Source organism: Hordeum vulgare, chromosome 5H (genome assembly GCF_904849725.1).
Source record: "Hordeum vulgare subsp. vulgare chromosome 5H, MorexV3_pseudomolecules_assembly, whole genome shotgun sequence".
Lineage (NCBI taxonomy): Eukaryota > Viridiplantae > Streptophyta > Magnoliopsida > Poales > Poaceae > Hordeum > Hordeum vulgare.
In genome coordinates this window covers 406,318,513-406,336,237 of record NC_058522.1, presented here as the reverse complement: position 1 = coordinate 406,336,237, position 17,725 = coordinate 406,318,513, and the positions used below count along the sequence as shown (strand labels likewise).

Below are 17,725 nucleotides of genomic sequence, written 5' to 3'. Positions count from 1 at the left end.
GGTATGCCGAGTGTTGATCTGTAAAGAACTTTGGCCACTGTTGTTGGCCGTCACATTCTTAGATCGGTGCGGGTAAGCTTGATCCGCACCGAGTGAACTATCTTTGCTAGTACTTTTGAATCTGAATCAAAGCGTTTGCTCTTGTGTTGCAATGTTGTTTCGAGTTTTTCTGTTTGGCGTTTCTTGGTGAAGCCAAAAGCAAACATGCATAGCATGTAACTGTTAGTCATGTATTTAGGCGATTCTGTATCGCAGCTAAATCTTCGAGTGGATGCTCGGAGGAAGTTGGTACTTAGGCGATTCTTGATCGCATCTAAGTCCCCGAGTGTGGCGTGAAGTGCACAGTGGAAGAAAGTTACTAGTTAGGCGATTCTTGATCGCAGCTAAGGCTCCGAGTGCGACTTGAGTGCACACTCGGAGGAAGTTAATACTTAGGTGATTCTGAATCACAGCTAAGTCTCCGAGTGCGACGTTTAGTGCACACTCGTAGAAGGTTATTATTTAGGTGATTCTTGATCATAGCGAAGTCCCCGAGTGTGACGTTTAGTGCACATTCGGAGAAAGTTATTACTTAGGTGATTCTTGATCACAGCTAAGTCCCCGAGTGTGACGTTTAGTGCATACTCGGAGAAATTTATTACTCATGTGATTCTTGATCACAGCTAAGTCTCCGAGTGCGACGTTTAGTGCATACTCGGAGAAATTTATTACTTAGGTGATTCTTGATCACAGCTAAGTCCCCAAGTGCGACGTTTAGTGCACACTCGGAGAAATGTATTACTTAGGTGATTCTTGATCACAGCTAAGTCCCCGAGTGCGTCGTTTAGTGCACACTCGGAGAAATGTATTACTTAGGTGATTCTTGATCACAGCTAAGTCCCCGAGTGCGATGTTTAGTGCATACTCGGAGAAATTTATTACTTAGGTGATTCTTGATCACAGCTAAGTCTCCGAGTGCGACGTTTAGTGCACGCTCGGAGGAAGTTAAAACTTAGGTGATTCTGGATCGCAACTAAGTTTTTTTTTGTGTGACCGGAGTCTGTGACCGCGGAAGAATTCTGAATCTGCAAAAACTGAATCTGCTTTATATTATTTCATCAATACTTGTTCTTTACACTGCTTCAGTCGACGATCACGTGTAGAAGCGCTTCAGGAGGTCTCCGTTCCATGCACGCGGCTCGTCTGTCTCCCTCTCAATGTTGTAGAGTCTGTATGCTCCGTTGTTCAGCACCTTGGAGATGATGAAAGGTCCTTCCCAGGCCGGAGCCAACTTGTGAGGTCTTTGCTGATCCACTCGGAGCACGAGGTCGCCTTCTTGGAACGTGCGACTCCTGACGTGGCGTGCATGAAAATGCCGCAGATCTTGTTGATAAATGGTTGAGCGAGTCAGTGCCATCTCGCGCTCCTCCTCCAGAAGGTCCACTCCATCTTGCCTTGCTTGTTCTGCTTCAGCTTTGGAGAAGAGTTCGACTCGTGGCGCATTATGAAGCAAGTCACTCGGAAGGACCGCTTCTGCTCCATAAACGAGGAAGAACGGTGATCGCCCTGTAGATCTGTTCGGGGTTGTGCGGAGACCCCAAAGTACTGAAGGTAACTCGGTGACCCATGCGCCAGCGACGTGTCCCACCTCTCGCAGGAGTCGGGGCTTCAAACCTTGAAGAATAAGCCCATTCGCCCGCTCTGCTTGTCCATTGGATTGGGGATGTGCTACGGAAGCAAAATCCACTCGGATACCTTGGCTTGCACAGAAACCTTTGAATCTGTCTGAGTCAAAGTTTGTCCCGTTGTCCGTGATTATGCTGTGAGGTACACCAAATCTGGAGATGATGTCCCTGATAAACTTGACGGCTGTTGAGGCGTCGAGTTTCTTGATGGGCTTGCCTTCGATCCATTTCGTGAACTTGTCGACTGCCACCAACAGATGTGTGTATCCCCCTTGGCCTGTCTTGAATGGTCCGACTGTATCTAATCCCCAAACTACGAACGGCCACACAAGAGGGATTGTCTTCAACTCAGATGTCGGCTTGTGGGACTTGTTGGAGTAGAACTGACAGCCCTCACATCGGTCGACCATATCTTTAGCCATCTCGTTTGCCTGCAGCCAGAAAAACCAGCCCTGAATGCCTTGGTGACGATTGCTCTTGAAGAGGCGTGATGACCGCAGGTCCCCGAGTGAATATCTTCCACGATCAGCTGCCCCTCCTCTAGGGAGATGCATCGTTGGAGAATGCCTGAAACGCTCTCCTTGTACAATTGGCCATCAATGACAGTTAATGACTTCGACCTGTGGACTATCTGCTTGGCCTGGACTTCGTCTTCTGATAGTTCCTATCTCAGGATATATGCAATGATCGGCACAGTCCAATCGGGGATGACAGCAAGAATCTCCATGACCAGATCAACCACAGCAGGTACATCGACTTCAGTCGGATCTGTTGAACTCTTTGGTTGTACTGGTTCTTCTGTAAAAGGATCTTCTTTGACTGAAGGGAAGTGAAGGTGCTAGAGGCAGACGTCACTCGGGACTGGTTTCCGAGTGGATCCGAGTTTTGCCAACTCATCAGCTGCTTGGTTCTTCAGTCTCGGAACGTGATGAAGTTCTAGACCTTCGAACTTCTTCTCAAGCTTCCTCACTGCATTGCAATATGTGGCCATGGTGGGGTTCCTGACATCTCACTCTTTCATCACTTGATTGACCACCAAATCTGAATCGCCGTAGACCATCAGGCGACGGACGCCGAGTGAGATGGCCATGCGCAGTCCATAGAGGAGAGCTTCATACTCTGCCTCGTTGTTGGAGGAATCGAAGTGTATCTGCAGCACGTACTTGAGTTTGTCTCCCTTTGGCGATATGATCACAACGCCAGCGCCGGAGCCATTCAACATCTTGGACCCGTCAAAGAACATTGTCCAATGGGCCGAGTAGATGTGGGTCGGTTGCTGTTGTTCTACCCATTCTATTATGAAGTCAGCCAGAGCTTGAGACTTAATAGCTTTCTTGGCCTCGAACTTGATATCGCAGTACAGCATCTCCATTGCCCAATTCTCCACTCGGCCTGATGCATCCCGATTTTGGAGAATTTCCGACAATGGAGCATCAGAAACGACAGACACCAAGTGGTCTTGAAAATAATGAGCCACCTTCTTCGCAGTCATGTAAATCTCGTAGATAAGTTTTTCATAGTGGGGATACATCTGCTTGGAAGGAGTCAGGACCTCAGAGACGTAGTACACTGGCCGCTGAACTTTGTATGCTTTGCCTTCTTCTTCTCGTTCGACTGTAAGAACAGTACTGACGACTTGATTTGTAGCCGCGATATACAGAAGAAGGGGCTCTTTACTGAGCGGAGCAGTAAGAACCGGCTGGGTGGAAAGTAGGACTTTGAGGTCGTCGAATGCGACTTGGGCTTCGTCTGTCCACTCGAAAGTATTTGATTTCTTCATGAGTCGGTACAGAGGAAGTGCTTTCTCGCTGAGTCGACTGATGAACCTGCTCAAAGCCGCTAGGCAACCTGTGAGCCGTTGAACATCGTGTATTCTGACCGGCCTCTCCATTCGAACGATGGTCCCGATCTTTTCAGGGTTGACATCGATCCCTCGTTCGGAAACGAAGAAACCGAGTAACTTTCCGCTGGGAACGCCGAATGAACAATTGGCGGGGTTGAGCTTGATATCGTACCTACGAAGGTTGGCGAATGTTTCTGCCAAGTCAGTCAGCAGGTCGGAACCTTTGCGTGACTTGACTACGATATCATCCATATATGCCTCCACATTCCGACCGATCTGGTCGAGAAGGCATTTTTGGATCATGCGCATAAAGGTAGCTCTTGCATTCTTCAAACCAAATGGCATAGTGATGTAGCAGAAGCACCCGAATGGGGTGATAAAGGTTGTCTTTAATTCATCGGGGCCATACAGACGGATCTGATGATAGCTCGAGTAGGCATCAAGAAATGACAAACGCTCGCACCCCGCAGTCGAATCGACAATTTGATCTATGCGGGGGAGCGGAAAATGGTCCTTCGGGCAGACCTTATTGAGGTGCTTGAAGTCGATGCACATTCGGAGCGACTTGTCCTTCTTGGGCACCATGATAACATTGGCGAGCCACTCGGAGTGGTGAACCTCGCGAATGAAGTTGGCTGCTAGCAGCTTGGCCACCTCCTCCCCGATTGCTTTCCTCTTGTGCGCGGCGGACCGGCGCAAGCGCTCTCGGACGGGCCGAGCGACAGGGTCCACATGCAATCGGTGCTCAGCCAACTCCCTGGGTACACCTGGCATGTCAGAGGGTTTCCATGCGAGGATGTCCCAGTTCTCATGGAGGAATTGGGTGAGCTCGGCTTCCTATTTGGGATCGAGGGTGGTGGAGATGTTTGTCGGGGCAGCAATGTCATCCGTCGGGTGAATGCTGACCTTCTTCGTCTCTCCCGCCGACTGGAATGCGGATTCTGAAGCTGGCTTCTTTGAGCGCATCAGGTCGGTGGGGTCGACTGTTTTCTTGTATTCGTCGAGCTCGAGGACGGCCATCTGCTGGTCGGCGATTCTTGATCCCTGCTGCAGGCACTCTTTGGCTTGCTGTCGATTGCCCGTGATGGTGATCACGCCTTTTGGGCCTGGCATCTTCAGCTTCAAGTATACGTAACATGGACGGGCCATGAAACTCACATACGCTGGGCGGCCCAGAATTGCGTGGTAAGCGCTCTGGAAATCCACCACCTCAAACGTGAGCTTTTCCTTGCGAAAGTTCTTGTCGGAGCCGAAAACGACGTCCAACGCGATCTGGCCGAGTGACCTGGCCTTCCGTCCAGGGACGACTCCATGAAACTGCATGCTGCTCTTGCTGAGTTTGGACATCGGAATGCCCATCCCCTTGAGAGTGTCAGCGTACATGATGTTCAAACCGCTGCCGCCGTCCATGAGGACTTTGCGCAGTCGGACTCCTTCTACCACCGGGTCGACGACCAGAGCTTGTCTTCCTGGGGTGGGTACATGTGCTGGATGATCCGACTGGTCAAAGGTGATCGCAGTCTGAGACCATTTGAGGAACTTGGGGCTGGTAGGGGTGGCCATGTTCACCTCCCTGTTCACCAGCTTCAGTCGACTCTTGCTCTCGACGTCAGCAAAAATCATGAGTGTCGCATGGAATTGGGGGAATGGATCCTCCTTATCCTCCTAATCTTGTTCATTGACCTTCTCACTCGGTTGCCCTTCGCCGAACCCCTGGATCAGGAGGCGACACTATCGAGTGGTATGCTTTTGATATATGGGGTTGCCCTCTTCGTCCATCTTCGTATGAACCGGGCATGGCTGGTCCAGGATGGGATTATTGAACTGCTTCTTCTTGGGGGTAAACTGCGCCTTCCCTTTGCCCTTGAACTTGGCATTGGTCACGACTGCAGCTTCAGCCTGCGGAGTGGATGGAGCTTTTTGCTTTTGCTTCCGAGTGTTGCTTCCATCTCCGTCGCCGACTGTCTTGTGCTTGCCGCTTCGGATGCGGTCCTCTTCTTCGCCATTTGCGTAGCGAGCTGCTATCTCCATCATCTTGCTCATGGAGATGTCACCTGTTCGGCCGAACTTTAGGTACAGATCTCTGTACCGCACGCCTGCCTTGAAGGCGCGGACTGCTTGATGCTCGTTGACGTTCTCCACCGTGTGGTAGAGAGTTGTCCAACGCTGAATGAAGTCACGCAGGGGCTCATTCTGCTTCTGGATGCAATGCTAGAGCTCCACGAGGCCTGCAGGGCGCTTGCACGTCCCTTCGAAGGTCTTGATGAAAACTCGGGCCAGATCTGCACAACTGTAGATGCTCGAGGGGGCCAACTGATTCAGCCACGCTCGCGCCGAGCCGTCGAGCATCAGAGGGAGGTGCTTCATGGCGACATGGTCGTCCCCTCCTCCGATCTGGACCGCCACTCGGTAGTCATCTAGCCATGTTTCCGGCTTGGACTCTCCTGTAAACTTGCTGATTCCCGTCGCCAATCGGAAGTTGGGCGGGATGTCAGCCGAGCGGATGGCTCGACTAAAACACTCGGGACCAAACAAGATGGTCCTGCTTCCACTTGGACGGTCCATATCGTGACCATCGTGGTGGGCTCGGCCCCTGTCGACCCTTCGTTGGGCGATACGCCCTCTTGCGTCGGGCCTTGGGTCGTAAGTGTCGCCGACTGAACGCCGATCATCATGATGTCGGGACCCATAGGGCCCACCCCGCGGAGGGGTGCGTGAACGACGGCGATCTTCGTGATTCATGGAACGGCTGCCTCCCCTGTGCCGCTGATGGGAACCAGGGTTGTGAACCGACCGATGCGTATTCGCATGAACAGAACTATTATGGATCCTGTTGTGCGACTGGGAGACCGCCGAATTCTGCTGCTGCGCCGTGTGCAACAGGGCTCGGATCTGCTCGATCCCTCTACCAGCCTCTGAATCAGTCGGCTGGAGGGAATCGGCTATCTTGGCAGCCGCAACCAAGTTGAGGAGGGGTCTGCGAAACAACTCTACGTTGCTAAGCCGAGTGTGCCGACAGGCAGAACGGCGAGGTGGACGGCGCGCGCCGGACGTTTCGCCGACCTCGCGCTCGCTCCGGCCAGCTTAACGGGGATCTTCATGGGAGTTGGCCATGTAGACTTCTGCTGCGGGCCCGCGACCCGCATACTCGGAAGGAAACTTAGTCGGAACCGAGTCCGAGTGTTGGGACAGCGGGGCAACGACAACGGACTCTAGAACCGCCACTTGTGAAGATGCTTTCTGGCGCGCCTGGGCGTGTTGCACCCAACGCTGGAGCCGCGGACGGCAAGACCGCTTGCTGCGGCGCGTGACGGCGGCGCAGGTCAACACCGGAGCCGACTGTTGGAGAAGAAGAATGTCGCGGGCGCCGGCACGGAAGTGCGTAGCCCCACGACGGGGAAGCGCCTCGACGTCAAGAGGAGCATCCCGAAGCCACGCCGAATCGTCGATGATGAAGGAGAGAGCGTCGAAGAAAATCTGGTGACCCATGCTCGAACCTCCACCGGACGACATGACGAAAGGAAGTAGTCGCAAACTCGCCGGAAGTCGCTTAGACGCCTGCCCCACGGTGGGCGCCAACTGTCGTGGGTATAAGCCTGACAGTAGATGTGTAGGGTACGAAAAGGATGGGCAGAGCCTTAGCTACGGCGAGGTTGTATGAGTTCAGGCCCCTCTGCGGTGGAGGTAATAGCCCTACGTCTGAGTGCTCAGGGAGCTTGTTGTCTAGTGGAAACATAGAATACAATGAGTTGCTAACCCTTGCACCAGTGGGGAAGGGTGGCTTATATAGAGTGCGCTGCCCTTCACAACGGTCGGTGCACAGGGGTGGAGTAATGGCGAATAAATACCTACGTTACAGGTAACGTACGGCCTAAATGCTAATAAAAGCGTGAGGAAACGTACGACCGTTTCCCTCCTGGGGGTTACGATGTACAGAGTGGAATCCAGTCGGTCCGATTGATACGCTCCGAATGCTCGCCTTCGACTGGATGGTCGGATGTCTGTTACCGACTGGATGATGGGAATTCCTTAGTTTAGTCGGAGCTGACAAAGGGCCTTGTCTCTTATGAAGGGTGGTCCTTGGGTAGGACCTATAAGGCAGGCTTATGACCCTATACTAGGACTATAACCCGATCAGGGACTTTATCCATGAAGCAGTTTTTGAACCCCTCATTTGATGAATCAAATAGGTCACAGGAGTTGGAGGAAACAAGTGCAATGTCGGCAGCACCTTCATCTTGACTATAGTTGGAGTTTGAGTGATAGCTTCTCTCAGAGTGGTCATCAGACTCGGAGCTAGAAACCCATTCACCAACATTAGCTTGATGTCTTCTTCTTGAGCTGCTCTTGGTGTATTTGTCCTTCTTCTCCGATTCCTTGCATCTCCGAGAGTGTCTTCGTTCATAGTGATCTTCTCTACTCCTTCTCTCTTTGCGAGATGACTCATCTCTTGAGCTTCCTCTTCGAGGTGGCTCTTCCCTTCGTTTGTAGGGAGTGGAGCACTCATTGGAGTAGTGTTCGGGATTCCCACAATTGTAGCAATTTTGGTCACAACTGGACGAATGCTTCTCATCATGCCTTGAGCTTGAGCTTCACTCTTTGCCTCTACTCTTGTAGAACTTGTTGAATTTTCTGACCATGAGGCTTATTTATTCATCGGTGACAAGATTGTCCTTTGAAGTGGCGGGAGCATCACATGAATCTTTGTAAGCACCGCTTGACTTGTTGTGCATCTCATCTTTGTCCTTGAGTGACATCTCATGAGCAAAAATCCTACCAATGACTTCAGTTGGCTTGAGATCTTTGTAGTTTGGCATCATTTGGATCAATGTGCACACTTTTTCATACTTTCCATCAAGAGCTCTAAGTATCTTCTTGATGATGAATTTTTCGGTCATCTCTTTGCTTCCTAAGCCGGCAATCTCATTGGTGATGAGAGCTAGCCTAGAGTACATTTCAGCGACACCTTCACAAGCCTTCATCTTGAACTTATCAAGTTGACTTTGAAGCACATCCAACTTAGATTCTATGATAGAATCAGAGCCTTCGTGCATATCAACCAAAGTATCCCAAATTTTTTTTGCATTCTCAAGATGACTAATTTTGTTGAATTCTTCAGGGCATAGACAGTTGAAGATGATGTCGCGGGCTTCAGCATTGAGTTGCAACATCTTCAGTTCATGAGCTGTCGCATCATGATCAGGTTCATGTCCTTCTCCAAAGAAGTTACCTTGCACACCAACACGAATAACAACCCAAACATGAGTATTAAAACCAAGAATATGAATTTTCATCTTATGCTTCCAACTAGCAAAATTAGTGCCATCGAAATATGGACCTCTATGGTGATAATTTCCCTCACTAGATGCCATACTCTCCTAGGTTGTGAAACCAATGTAATGGAGACCAAAGCTCTAATACCACTTGTAGGATTGAAAGTATTCTAGAGGGGGTGATTAGACTACTTGACAAGCTAAATTTTTTGCCTTTTCCCAATTTTAGTTGGGAGGCATCTTTGGCAGTTATCGCAACTCAAGTACACCCTACACATGCGGTTCTAAGAGTATAGCAGCGGAATGTAAAACATGCAATTGTAAAGTAAAGGAGTAAGGTAGGGAGATCAAACGCATGAGGTTGACACGGCGATTTTTGGCATGGTTCCGACAGGTGGTGCTATCGTATGTCCATGTTAATGGAGACTTCAACCCACAGAGGGTAACGACTATGAGAGTCCACTGAGGGCTCCACCAACAGGGGTCCACGAAGAAGTGGCCTTGTCTATTCCACCACGGCTTCCGCCCATGAAGGACTAGCCTTAGTCAAGGTAGATCTTCACGAAGTAGGCGATCTCCTTGCCCTTACAAACATCTTGGTTCAATTCGACAACATGAAGTAGGAGGCTAGCAAGCGACACATAACCAATCTAGGAGGCACCACCCTCCAAAAGGTAATACATGTGGTAGATCAATGAACTCATTGCTCTTGTGTTTCTAAAGATAGTCTCCTCAACACAAAATCACTCTCACACACAATATGCATGGGTAGGAGAGATTGATTTGGTGGAAAGCAGTTTGGGGAGGCTACAGATCAAGTTTCAAATGATTGGATTGGAATATCTTGGTCTCAACACATGAGTAGGTGGCTCTCTCTCAGAAAATGAATTTGGCTATGAAGTATGTGTTCCGAGTGCTTCTCCCACGAGTGAGAGGTGGGTGAAGGGGTATATATAGGCAGCAAACAAAATCCAACCCTTACACCTAAAGTGGCAAACTCGATGACACCGAAGTTACAAACTCGGTGGTACCGATTAGCACAAAAGGCAGAACTTTTGAATCTCGGTGGGACCGATATACACAACTCGGTGGCCCAAAACTATGGCTAATGTTCAGATGCCCAAATTCGGTGGCATCGATACTCAAACTCGGAAATTTCGATTTTGAGTATCTTGGCAAGAAAATGTTGGTCACACTGAACTCGGTAGCATCGATAATGATTCAGTTGCACCGATTTGGTAGGAATGGCTAGGGTATCTATTTGAGGTCAAACTCGGTGGGTCCAAAATGTGGAAGTTGGTGACACCGAATTTGAGTATGTGGAATCTGACAGAATGGATATGTGGGAAAATGACTGAGTATTTTGGTGGCAAACTTTGAGCACTTTGAGCAATCAGTTCATTTTACTACCTCACCCCTTTTAATAGTATTGCCTTACTTATGGACTCAAAAGTGATTTCTCACAAATATAAAATGAAGAGTCTTCTAGCTTGAAGCTTGAGCCAATATTATTCCTTTCTTACATCAAGGGGCATCTCCACATAAGCCTATAGCCATAGCATCTTTTGAACTTTTCTCAAATATACTTGGAAAACATAATAGTCCAATGATGCATATGTTGTGATCAATTATCAAAACCACCCTAGGGAGCAATTGTGCTTTCAATAACCTTGGAAACTGTGTCACGCAGGAGTTAATCGGGCGTGTTGGCTAAGTTGGTGCTCCCATGTACGGAAGTATATCTATTCAAATTGACATCTCCATCGTAATGGACGCTCAGAGACTATCCTAATCTTCTATAACTAGAACTGGATACTTGTCATATTAAATTTAAATGTTGGCTCCGGGATTGCTTGCTCCGAGGGAATCGAGAAAGGATCTCTGGGCCTTGTTACAACATGTTTGTATATGTTATACTAATTTGAACTCTTCTAATGTTGCAAGACACTAAAGATACTAGCCTTCGATAGTACTAGGTCTTCCCTCTCTCTTCTGGTATTTATGTAGTTTATTCCAAAGATATAGCCCCATTCCTTTGAAATCAATGCATATTTATCATAGTTCTAATGAACATCTTGCGAGTACTTTGGATGAGTACTCACTACTGCTTTGATCTACTTTTCCTTTTTGATACGTTTGTCGCAAACAAATGACAGAGCCCGGGAGAAAGTTGATCCCGTTGATGACTACTACTACCCCAACAGAGCCTACTAATACGTGTAGTCCACTCACGACCAGGGGTAGTTAGGAGGCTCGCAGGCAGGAGGCCTTACCTTTTAGATCTATGTTTCTTTTGTGCTAGCCTTCTTAAGGCAAAACTTGTTTCTTATGTGTGTAATCAGATAATGTTGCTTCCGCTGACTCGTGTGTACTCAAGCTTATGTATTCGAGCCATCCTGGCCCCTGGCTTGTAATATAAAGCTTGAATTATTTTTCTTTGTGTCTAGAGTTGTGTCGTGATATCTTCCGGTGAGTACCACATCTTGATTGTATGGATTTTACGTGTATGATTAGCGTATGATTAAGACAGGGGCGTCACTACCCCCCCCCCCACACACACACCCCAAAAAAGAGGAGAAGGTGGTCATTGACGGGTCGGACAACTCTGGAGAAAAGCAGATCCGACTTGATAAGGGCAAGGGAAAACATGGTTGATCAATCTCGAGAGTAGTATGTAGGTAGAACATGCCAAATAATTGTAATCTAACACTACTAGGCAATAGCTTATAGGCAGAATCTTAGAAGTAGTGTTGCCTAAGAACCCAACGCTACTATTAAGTACTAGTAGTTGAAACTGGATATGACACTTAGTTGTTTTTTGGTTTGATGCCAATATGGTAAGAAGAACTAATATCAGTTGCTAAAGTTTACCTAAGGTGATTAGTTCCAAGAAATTATCGATGGATATGTGTGGTCCTCCCCCCAATTCAGAAACATAAAAGGCATGGTCTTTCTGGCGATTTGAAGGTTTCGTTTTGGTTCAATTTAAGTCGTAGGGAATACCGCACTATTCACAGTGGTCGTGTGGATTTGTGTTGTGTGGGAATACCTCCAAGACTTATAAAACATCCTTCCTATCTTTTTCACCTTCCACTTCTCCTTTAAGTGTCGTGTCTGGGTAGTCAATAGGTTGTAAAGATACTTTCTGGACACCTCGTGTGCACGAGGTCTTTAGACCCCCATAGGCACAAGGGTTCGTGAAACTTTCTGAATAGCCAATGTGCACGAGGTCTTTTGACCCACTTGCACATGGCGTACCCCGAAACTCTGAGTACCCCATGCGCATGGGGTATTTTGACCCCCATGTTCATGGTGTGGGATCTCTTTCTGTGAGTAGCATGTGCACACGGGGCTGACTTAGCCCGTGCGCATGGGGTCAAACAGTCAGAAATCCCCTCCCAGCCAAGAACACTAAAAAACACCCCTTCTACCTCCTCCAAACCTAAGGCAAATATATTGTTGAGCTCCACCATTTCTACATACCATTTTTCTCAATGGTCTCAATCCCTCCACCCAAACTTGTTGATACTTTGGGGATTGGCAGAGCAAGACTTGATCTAGACTTTGACCAAACCAAATTCATGTTCCCTGCAACATTTGTTCACCATTGACTTGTTATTATTCGAGCTTGAGCTCCTAGGCAGTTAGAGGTTCTTCTTGAAGCATCCTTGCTTGTGGTGTGCTCCGTAGAAGTTTGTAAAGGTGTGGTGGTCGCCTTCAAGACCAACCCCAAGTGAATCGAGGCTCATCTGTTGTGGTGACTCGAAAGAGATACGATTATAATTTTGTGGCATTCCGCAAGCTTTGGCTTCGGCACCGGTCTAAACGGAGAGTAGCTCTTCCCGAAGGAAGAGTGGACTTGGGATAAAATCCGCATCCTAATCTCAGTTTTGGTTAATCCTTTTCTGCACTTTACTTTTCTTTGTATGCTTGTTGGTTTGTCAGTTATCTTGCTGCCTGATACGTGTCCGTTGTATCTATAATTTTTGATTGTTTCATGCTAAAACTCTACAACTTTCATATAGTTTTGGCAACATTATATAATATTTTTGGGACTAATAGTGTTGGTGTATGGGAGTAAAGAGGACTTGATGTGTTAATGCTATGGTTTGGTCTACCCTAATATTCTTTAGTAGTTGCAGATGCTTGCTAGAGTTCCAACCATAAGTGCGTGTGATCCAAGAACAGAAAGTATGTTAGCGTATGCCTCTCCCCATATAGAACAACAATATTGATTGGCGGTCTAGTTATTTATTGGCTAGGGACAAATCCTTATTCTGTATTACAAAATCTTTCTACTAAACAACTAAATTAATTAATATTTATCTAAACAGCCCCTAACTTTTATTTACTTGTTCTTATTTCCTTGCAAAACTATCTATTACACCTACTAAGTACTTCTAGTTTTCTTCGTGCAAAATAGTTTCATACTTGTTCTAGGTAAAGTAAGCGTTAGCGTGCGTAGAGTTGTATCGGTGGTTGATAGAACTTGAGAGAATAATAATTATACCTTTAGTTTCTCGTTGGGTTCCACACTCTTACTTATCGAAAAAGGCTACAAAATATCTCCTACACTTTTGGGTTATCATTGCCTAGCATATTTAGTACTACTTGTGTTTGTCATATAGGTTGTGTTCACCTAGTTGCATATCTAGTGAACCCAATTTATCTACTTATCACTAAAATTAACACACAAGAATAAAATATGTACTCTCCTATTCACCCCCCCTTAGTCGGTCGTATTGATCCTTTCAATTGGCATTAGAGCCTCGTGCTTTAATATAAGGTTTTACAACCTTAGAGGATATGGAAGATGGTGAGGATGTGGGAGGTAACCTACTGCCCGCGAGACTTGGTCAAAACCAAGGTCCCCTCGCAGCCAAGGTCATCATACCTCAAGCATATGCCCCGTAGCTCCCAATCCAGTTGCCCCCTTAACCGCCGTGGGTGTCCTTTGAATGTTTTTGGATCTCAAAACTGCAATCTTGAGAGAAGTTTGTTCCTCGATTAAGGAGGAAAATGATGCATGCTTAAAGCCATCATCATCCACATCAAACTCATTTAATACAAATGAGGTCATTGATGCGGATGACTCAAGGGAAATCCTTGAATCACCGGGCCACACTCAAGTTCCTAAGTATAATGCCATGGAATCATTTTACTCACCACAAGGCTTGCAACAGCCTCGCATTAATCCTGTTGGGCCTCCGCCCCCTTTGAATGATAATGTGTTTGATAAGTGGAAGCTAGATATAGATTCTCACATCCAAACTGCATCTATGCAATTATGGTGTATTGTGGTCAACGGTTTCAAACCGAAGGACCCAACAAATCTCACTCCAAGGGAAGCTGCTGATGATCAACTCAATGCAACCGCCGACAACATCTTGCGTAATGTCATAAATGAAGACTATACTAAATCCATTGCTATTATCAAGACCTCAAAGAAAATTTGGGACTCAAAGTTCTCGGTTGGCCTTGCTCAAGAAAGAGCTAAATTCATTCGTAAGGAATGATGGTGAGACCGCAGAAGATTTATATTGAAGATTGAAGTCGCTTTTGCTAAACTTGAGAACCTTTGGATGCGCACGAGATAATGATGGTTTCATCAAGGACAAGTTCATTCATGCAATGATGCTAACAGAACACACAATGGTGATGATGATCGAACAACGCTCAGACTACGACAAGTTCACTGTGGCTCAATGTAACAGCCCGAGATCAACACTCCGTACGCCTTCTAGATATTTCGAGTTTTGTTGTGTGATTTTTGTATTTGTCGCATTCATAATCACATCATTCACATCATCTTCATAGCATGGACACTTCATTGTCGTAATTTCTCAAACTTTGCATTTCTTCATAGTCACTGGTTCTCTCTGTTCTTCTCGTTGACCGCTTTGTGACCAAGCACACACGCACATGCCCGCGACATTATTAAAAATATTGAGTCTAAAAGTGCGTATAAAAGTTTATCAGAATGGGTTTAAGTTGGTGTGTGGTCTCAATGCAGTGTAGGTAGACCAACTGCCAAATTTCGTCGCATTCGGAGGTCGTTTATTACCTCAAAGGATAAACATATAGCAACACAATAGCCAGTTAAATTGGACATGTTTTTCAATTTAAAACTTGTCGTTGGGCCACATCAATTCCCTCTCTTCTTAGCCCACGACCACTCTTAACAGCTACAACCAACCCACGTAGCCCACCTAATATCGTCGATGCCATCTGATTTCGATCGAAGAGTCCAAATCGCCTCCTAAATTCCCCCCCCCCCAAACCTAAAAGCCCTAGACCCTACCTATTAAAACCATCATCCCCTGCCTAATTGGGAAAGCCTCCCTTCCTCAGGATATGCGCCTCTAGTGCATAACCTCCACCTTGCTCCATCTCTCCCTCCAGCCGCAGGCCTGCTAGGACCTAGATCGGGTCGTGGGAAGCCTATCTAGGCCCGACCCCAAGCTCGCACGCCTATCCTCCCATGTTCGTCGAGCCCCTCACGAGCAGCTCATCCTCGAAATCACCGTGCAGCCTCGTGGATGTCATCCCTCGTCGGCTGTGTCAGTCGCAACCCCGCCAACTCATTGCTCTGGTGACATCCAACGACCAAGACTGTGCAACCGACATGGCCGTCCGAGGCCAAGGTCGTCGCCGCCTCATCCCGAGGCCTCGGATCGGCCCACTTCCCCTTCTCCCCGTTGGATCTGGCCAAACCAGCCGACCTCCGCCTCATTCCCTCCGTCGTTTGCTACACCTCCTGCTCCCCCTGCATCGACCTCCGGCGAGCTTCCTTTGTCGTGCGCTATAAGCTGCGTCGTGCAACACCTGCCCTCGAGCGCTTCGATCCAGATCGGATCGGGAGAGCCGAGCGCCTAGGTGGGCCGTCACCCTGCCTCAGCCTAGTGCCCCAGCCAACCCGTTCGCCAATGCCCAACACCAAGATCCGACCTGCCTCAGCCCCAAGGCCCGAGGTGAGTGACGCCAGCCTATTCCCCGCTCGAGCACCATATAGTTATCATGTGCCCTCTGTCTCGTTTAGGCCCATGGACACATTCGGTCCAACACGTGTTTTTCCTCCATCTATGAATTTGTATATTACTCCCTCCGTCCGAAATTACTTGTCACACAAATTTATAAAAATGGATGTATCTAGAACTAAAATACATCAAGATGCATCCACTCATGTGACAAGTATTTTCGCACGAAGGGAGTATGTACTGTATTGCAATTTTATAGAAAAAGACCCTCTAGTTCATGCATATAATAATTCATTAACCGTGCATCAGATTAAAACAAATTATATATGAAACTTGACTAGAGTTTTGTGTAGTTTCACAATATCCAATTTTCAAACATGTTTAAATGTTTAAACTTGTTGTTTGTATTAATTTTCATAAAATCATACTAAAATGACTTAATACATATCTAATTAGCCCTAACTCTGATTAAAAAATTATATATGTAACTTGCCTAGAAAAATGTGTGGAGTAGCATGGTGCACTTTATTTTGATGTTTAACAAATATTAAATATTTTTACATGAAACATGACCAAATTCATATTTTAAATATGAGGTCGTCTCGTAAATCCTATGTGTTCCATCCGGCCTCATTTAAAATGCCTGGATGATGTAGTTGTTTATGCTTCACCTCTTGCCATGTTTAACAACATTTAAACTTATTGTGTAAATAAATGAGAATGAACTAAGTAAATTGATCGTGGAGTTTCGTCAATATGCAATGGTTGCATATTGAGCTTCACTTAATTTGTAGTATTGATTGTTGCATCATGCCATGCCATGCATATTTAAACCGAACATGCATCATACTTGTTTGTAGATATTATCGTGAATATGTGGTGGTATTTACCATGTCATTTTTTGTTTCTAGATTGCTTCTTCTCAACAGAGTTCCAAAAGCGTACGGTGTGTGAGTATTCGTTCGACTATGATGTTCGTATACTTCATAGATTCATTCTTCTTCCACGCGGGATCTCCGGCAAGATGATCATTTCCCTAGATACGATAACTATCATTGTCATGCTAGTTGTCTCATTTCTATCGTTATGTCTCACTTCCTACCACTTTTTTGTCAAGCCTTCCAAAATGCCATGATAAGCCTCTAACCTTCCATATCCCAACAAACCATTGTTTGGCTAAGCTACCGCTTGCTCAGCCCTTCTTATAGTGTTGCGAGTTGCACGTGCAGGTTGTTCCATGTGTTAACATGGGTATGTTTGGGATATCACAATATTATTGCTATTTCATTTAATGCACATATATACTTGGTAAAAGGTGGAAGGCTTGACCTTTTGCTCGGTGTTTTTTTCCACCTTTGTCGCCCTAGTTACTTGTGTATTGGTGTTATGTTCCATATTGAGCACTCCTAACATGCTTGGGGTTGTTATGGGGACCCCCTTGATTTTTGTTTTGGGATAAAACTCTTATGAAAAGGCCCAACATCGGTACTACATTTGCCTAATAACCAATAAAACTTGCATAGGGACTTTCTAGACCCCGTGGATAATTAATCAACAACCCCGGTGAATGCTCCTTGTGAGTGTTGGTCCAAATAGACCATCGTGTAGTGCCAACAAGGGGCAACTCGGGAGATGTCTATCAGGCCCTTTACACTAGCTTATCTCGTACTGCCCCGGGAAAGAGGTACGCGTGGCTCCAATTGGGATCTGGCGTGTCGAGCGGTCTTGTTGGATTTGGTTTACCCTTGTGAAATGTCTTTTGCACTTGGATTCTAAGGATACTTTGGGTTATCTCAAGGTTGAGGTTTTTTATGCAGCTTGTGGCTAGTTCATGATGGATGAGTTGGAGCACCCGTGTAGGGTTAAATCTTTCTGAGAGTTGTGCTTGCGGTTATGTGGCAACTTGGAAATATGTTTAACACCCCGTTATATCAAACTTGAAATAAACTCAAATAAAATACACCAACT

General features: G+C 46.7%; 1 protein-coding gene across 1 annotated transcript; it reads right to left on the bottom strand.

The window, feature by feature from the left end:
* Positions 1-1,264: 1,264 nt before the first annotated feature.
* Positions 1,265-2,026, bottom strand: LOC123399788 (uncharacterized protein K02A2.6-like; the record flags this gene model as incomplete). The annotated part of the gene is made up of 1 exon (XM_045094171.1): positions 1,265-2,026. A coding segment is annotated over one exon (762 nt), but the record flags the coding sequence as incomplete, so codon positions are not given.
* Positions 2,027-17,725: the final 15,699 nt, after the last annotated feature.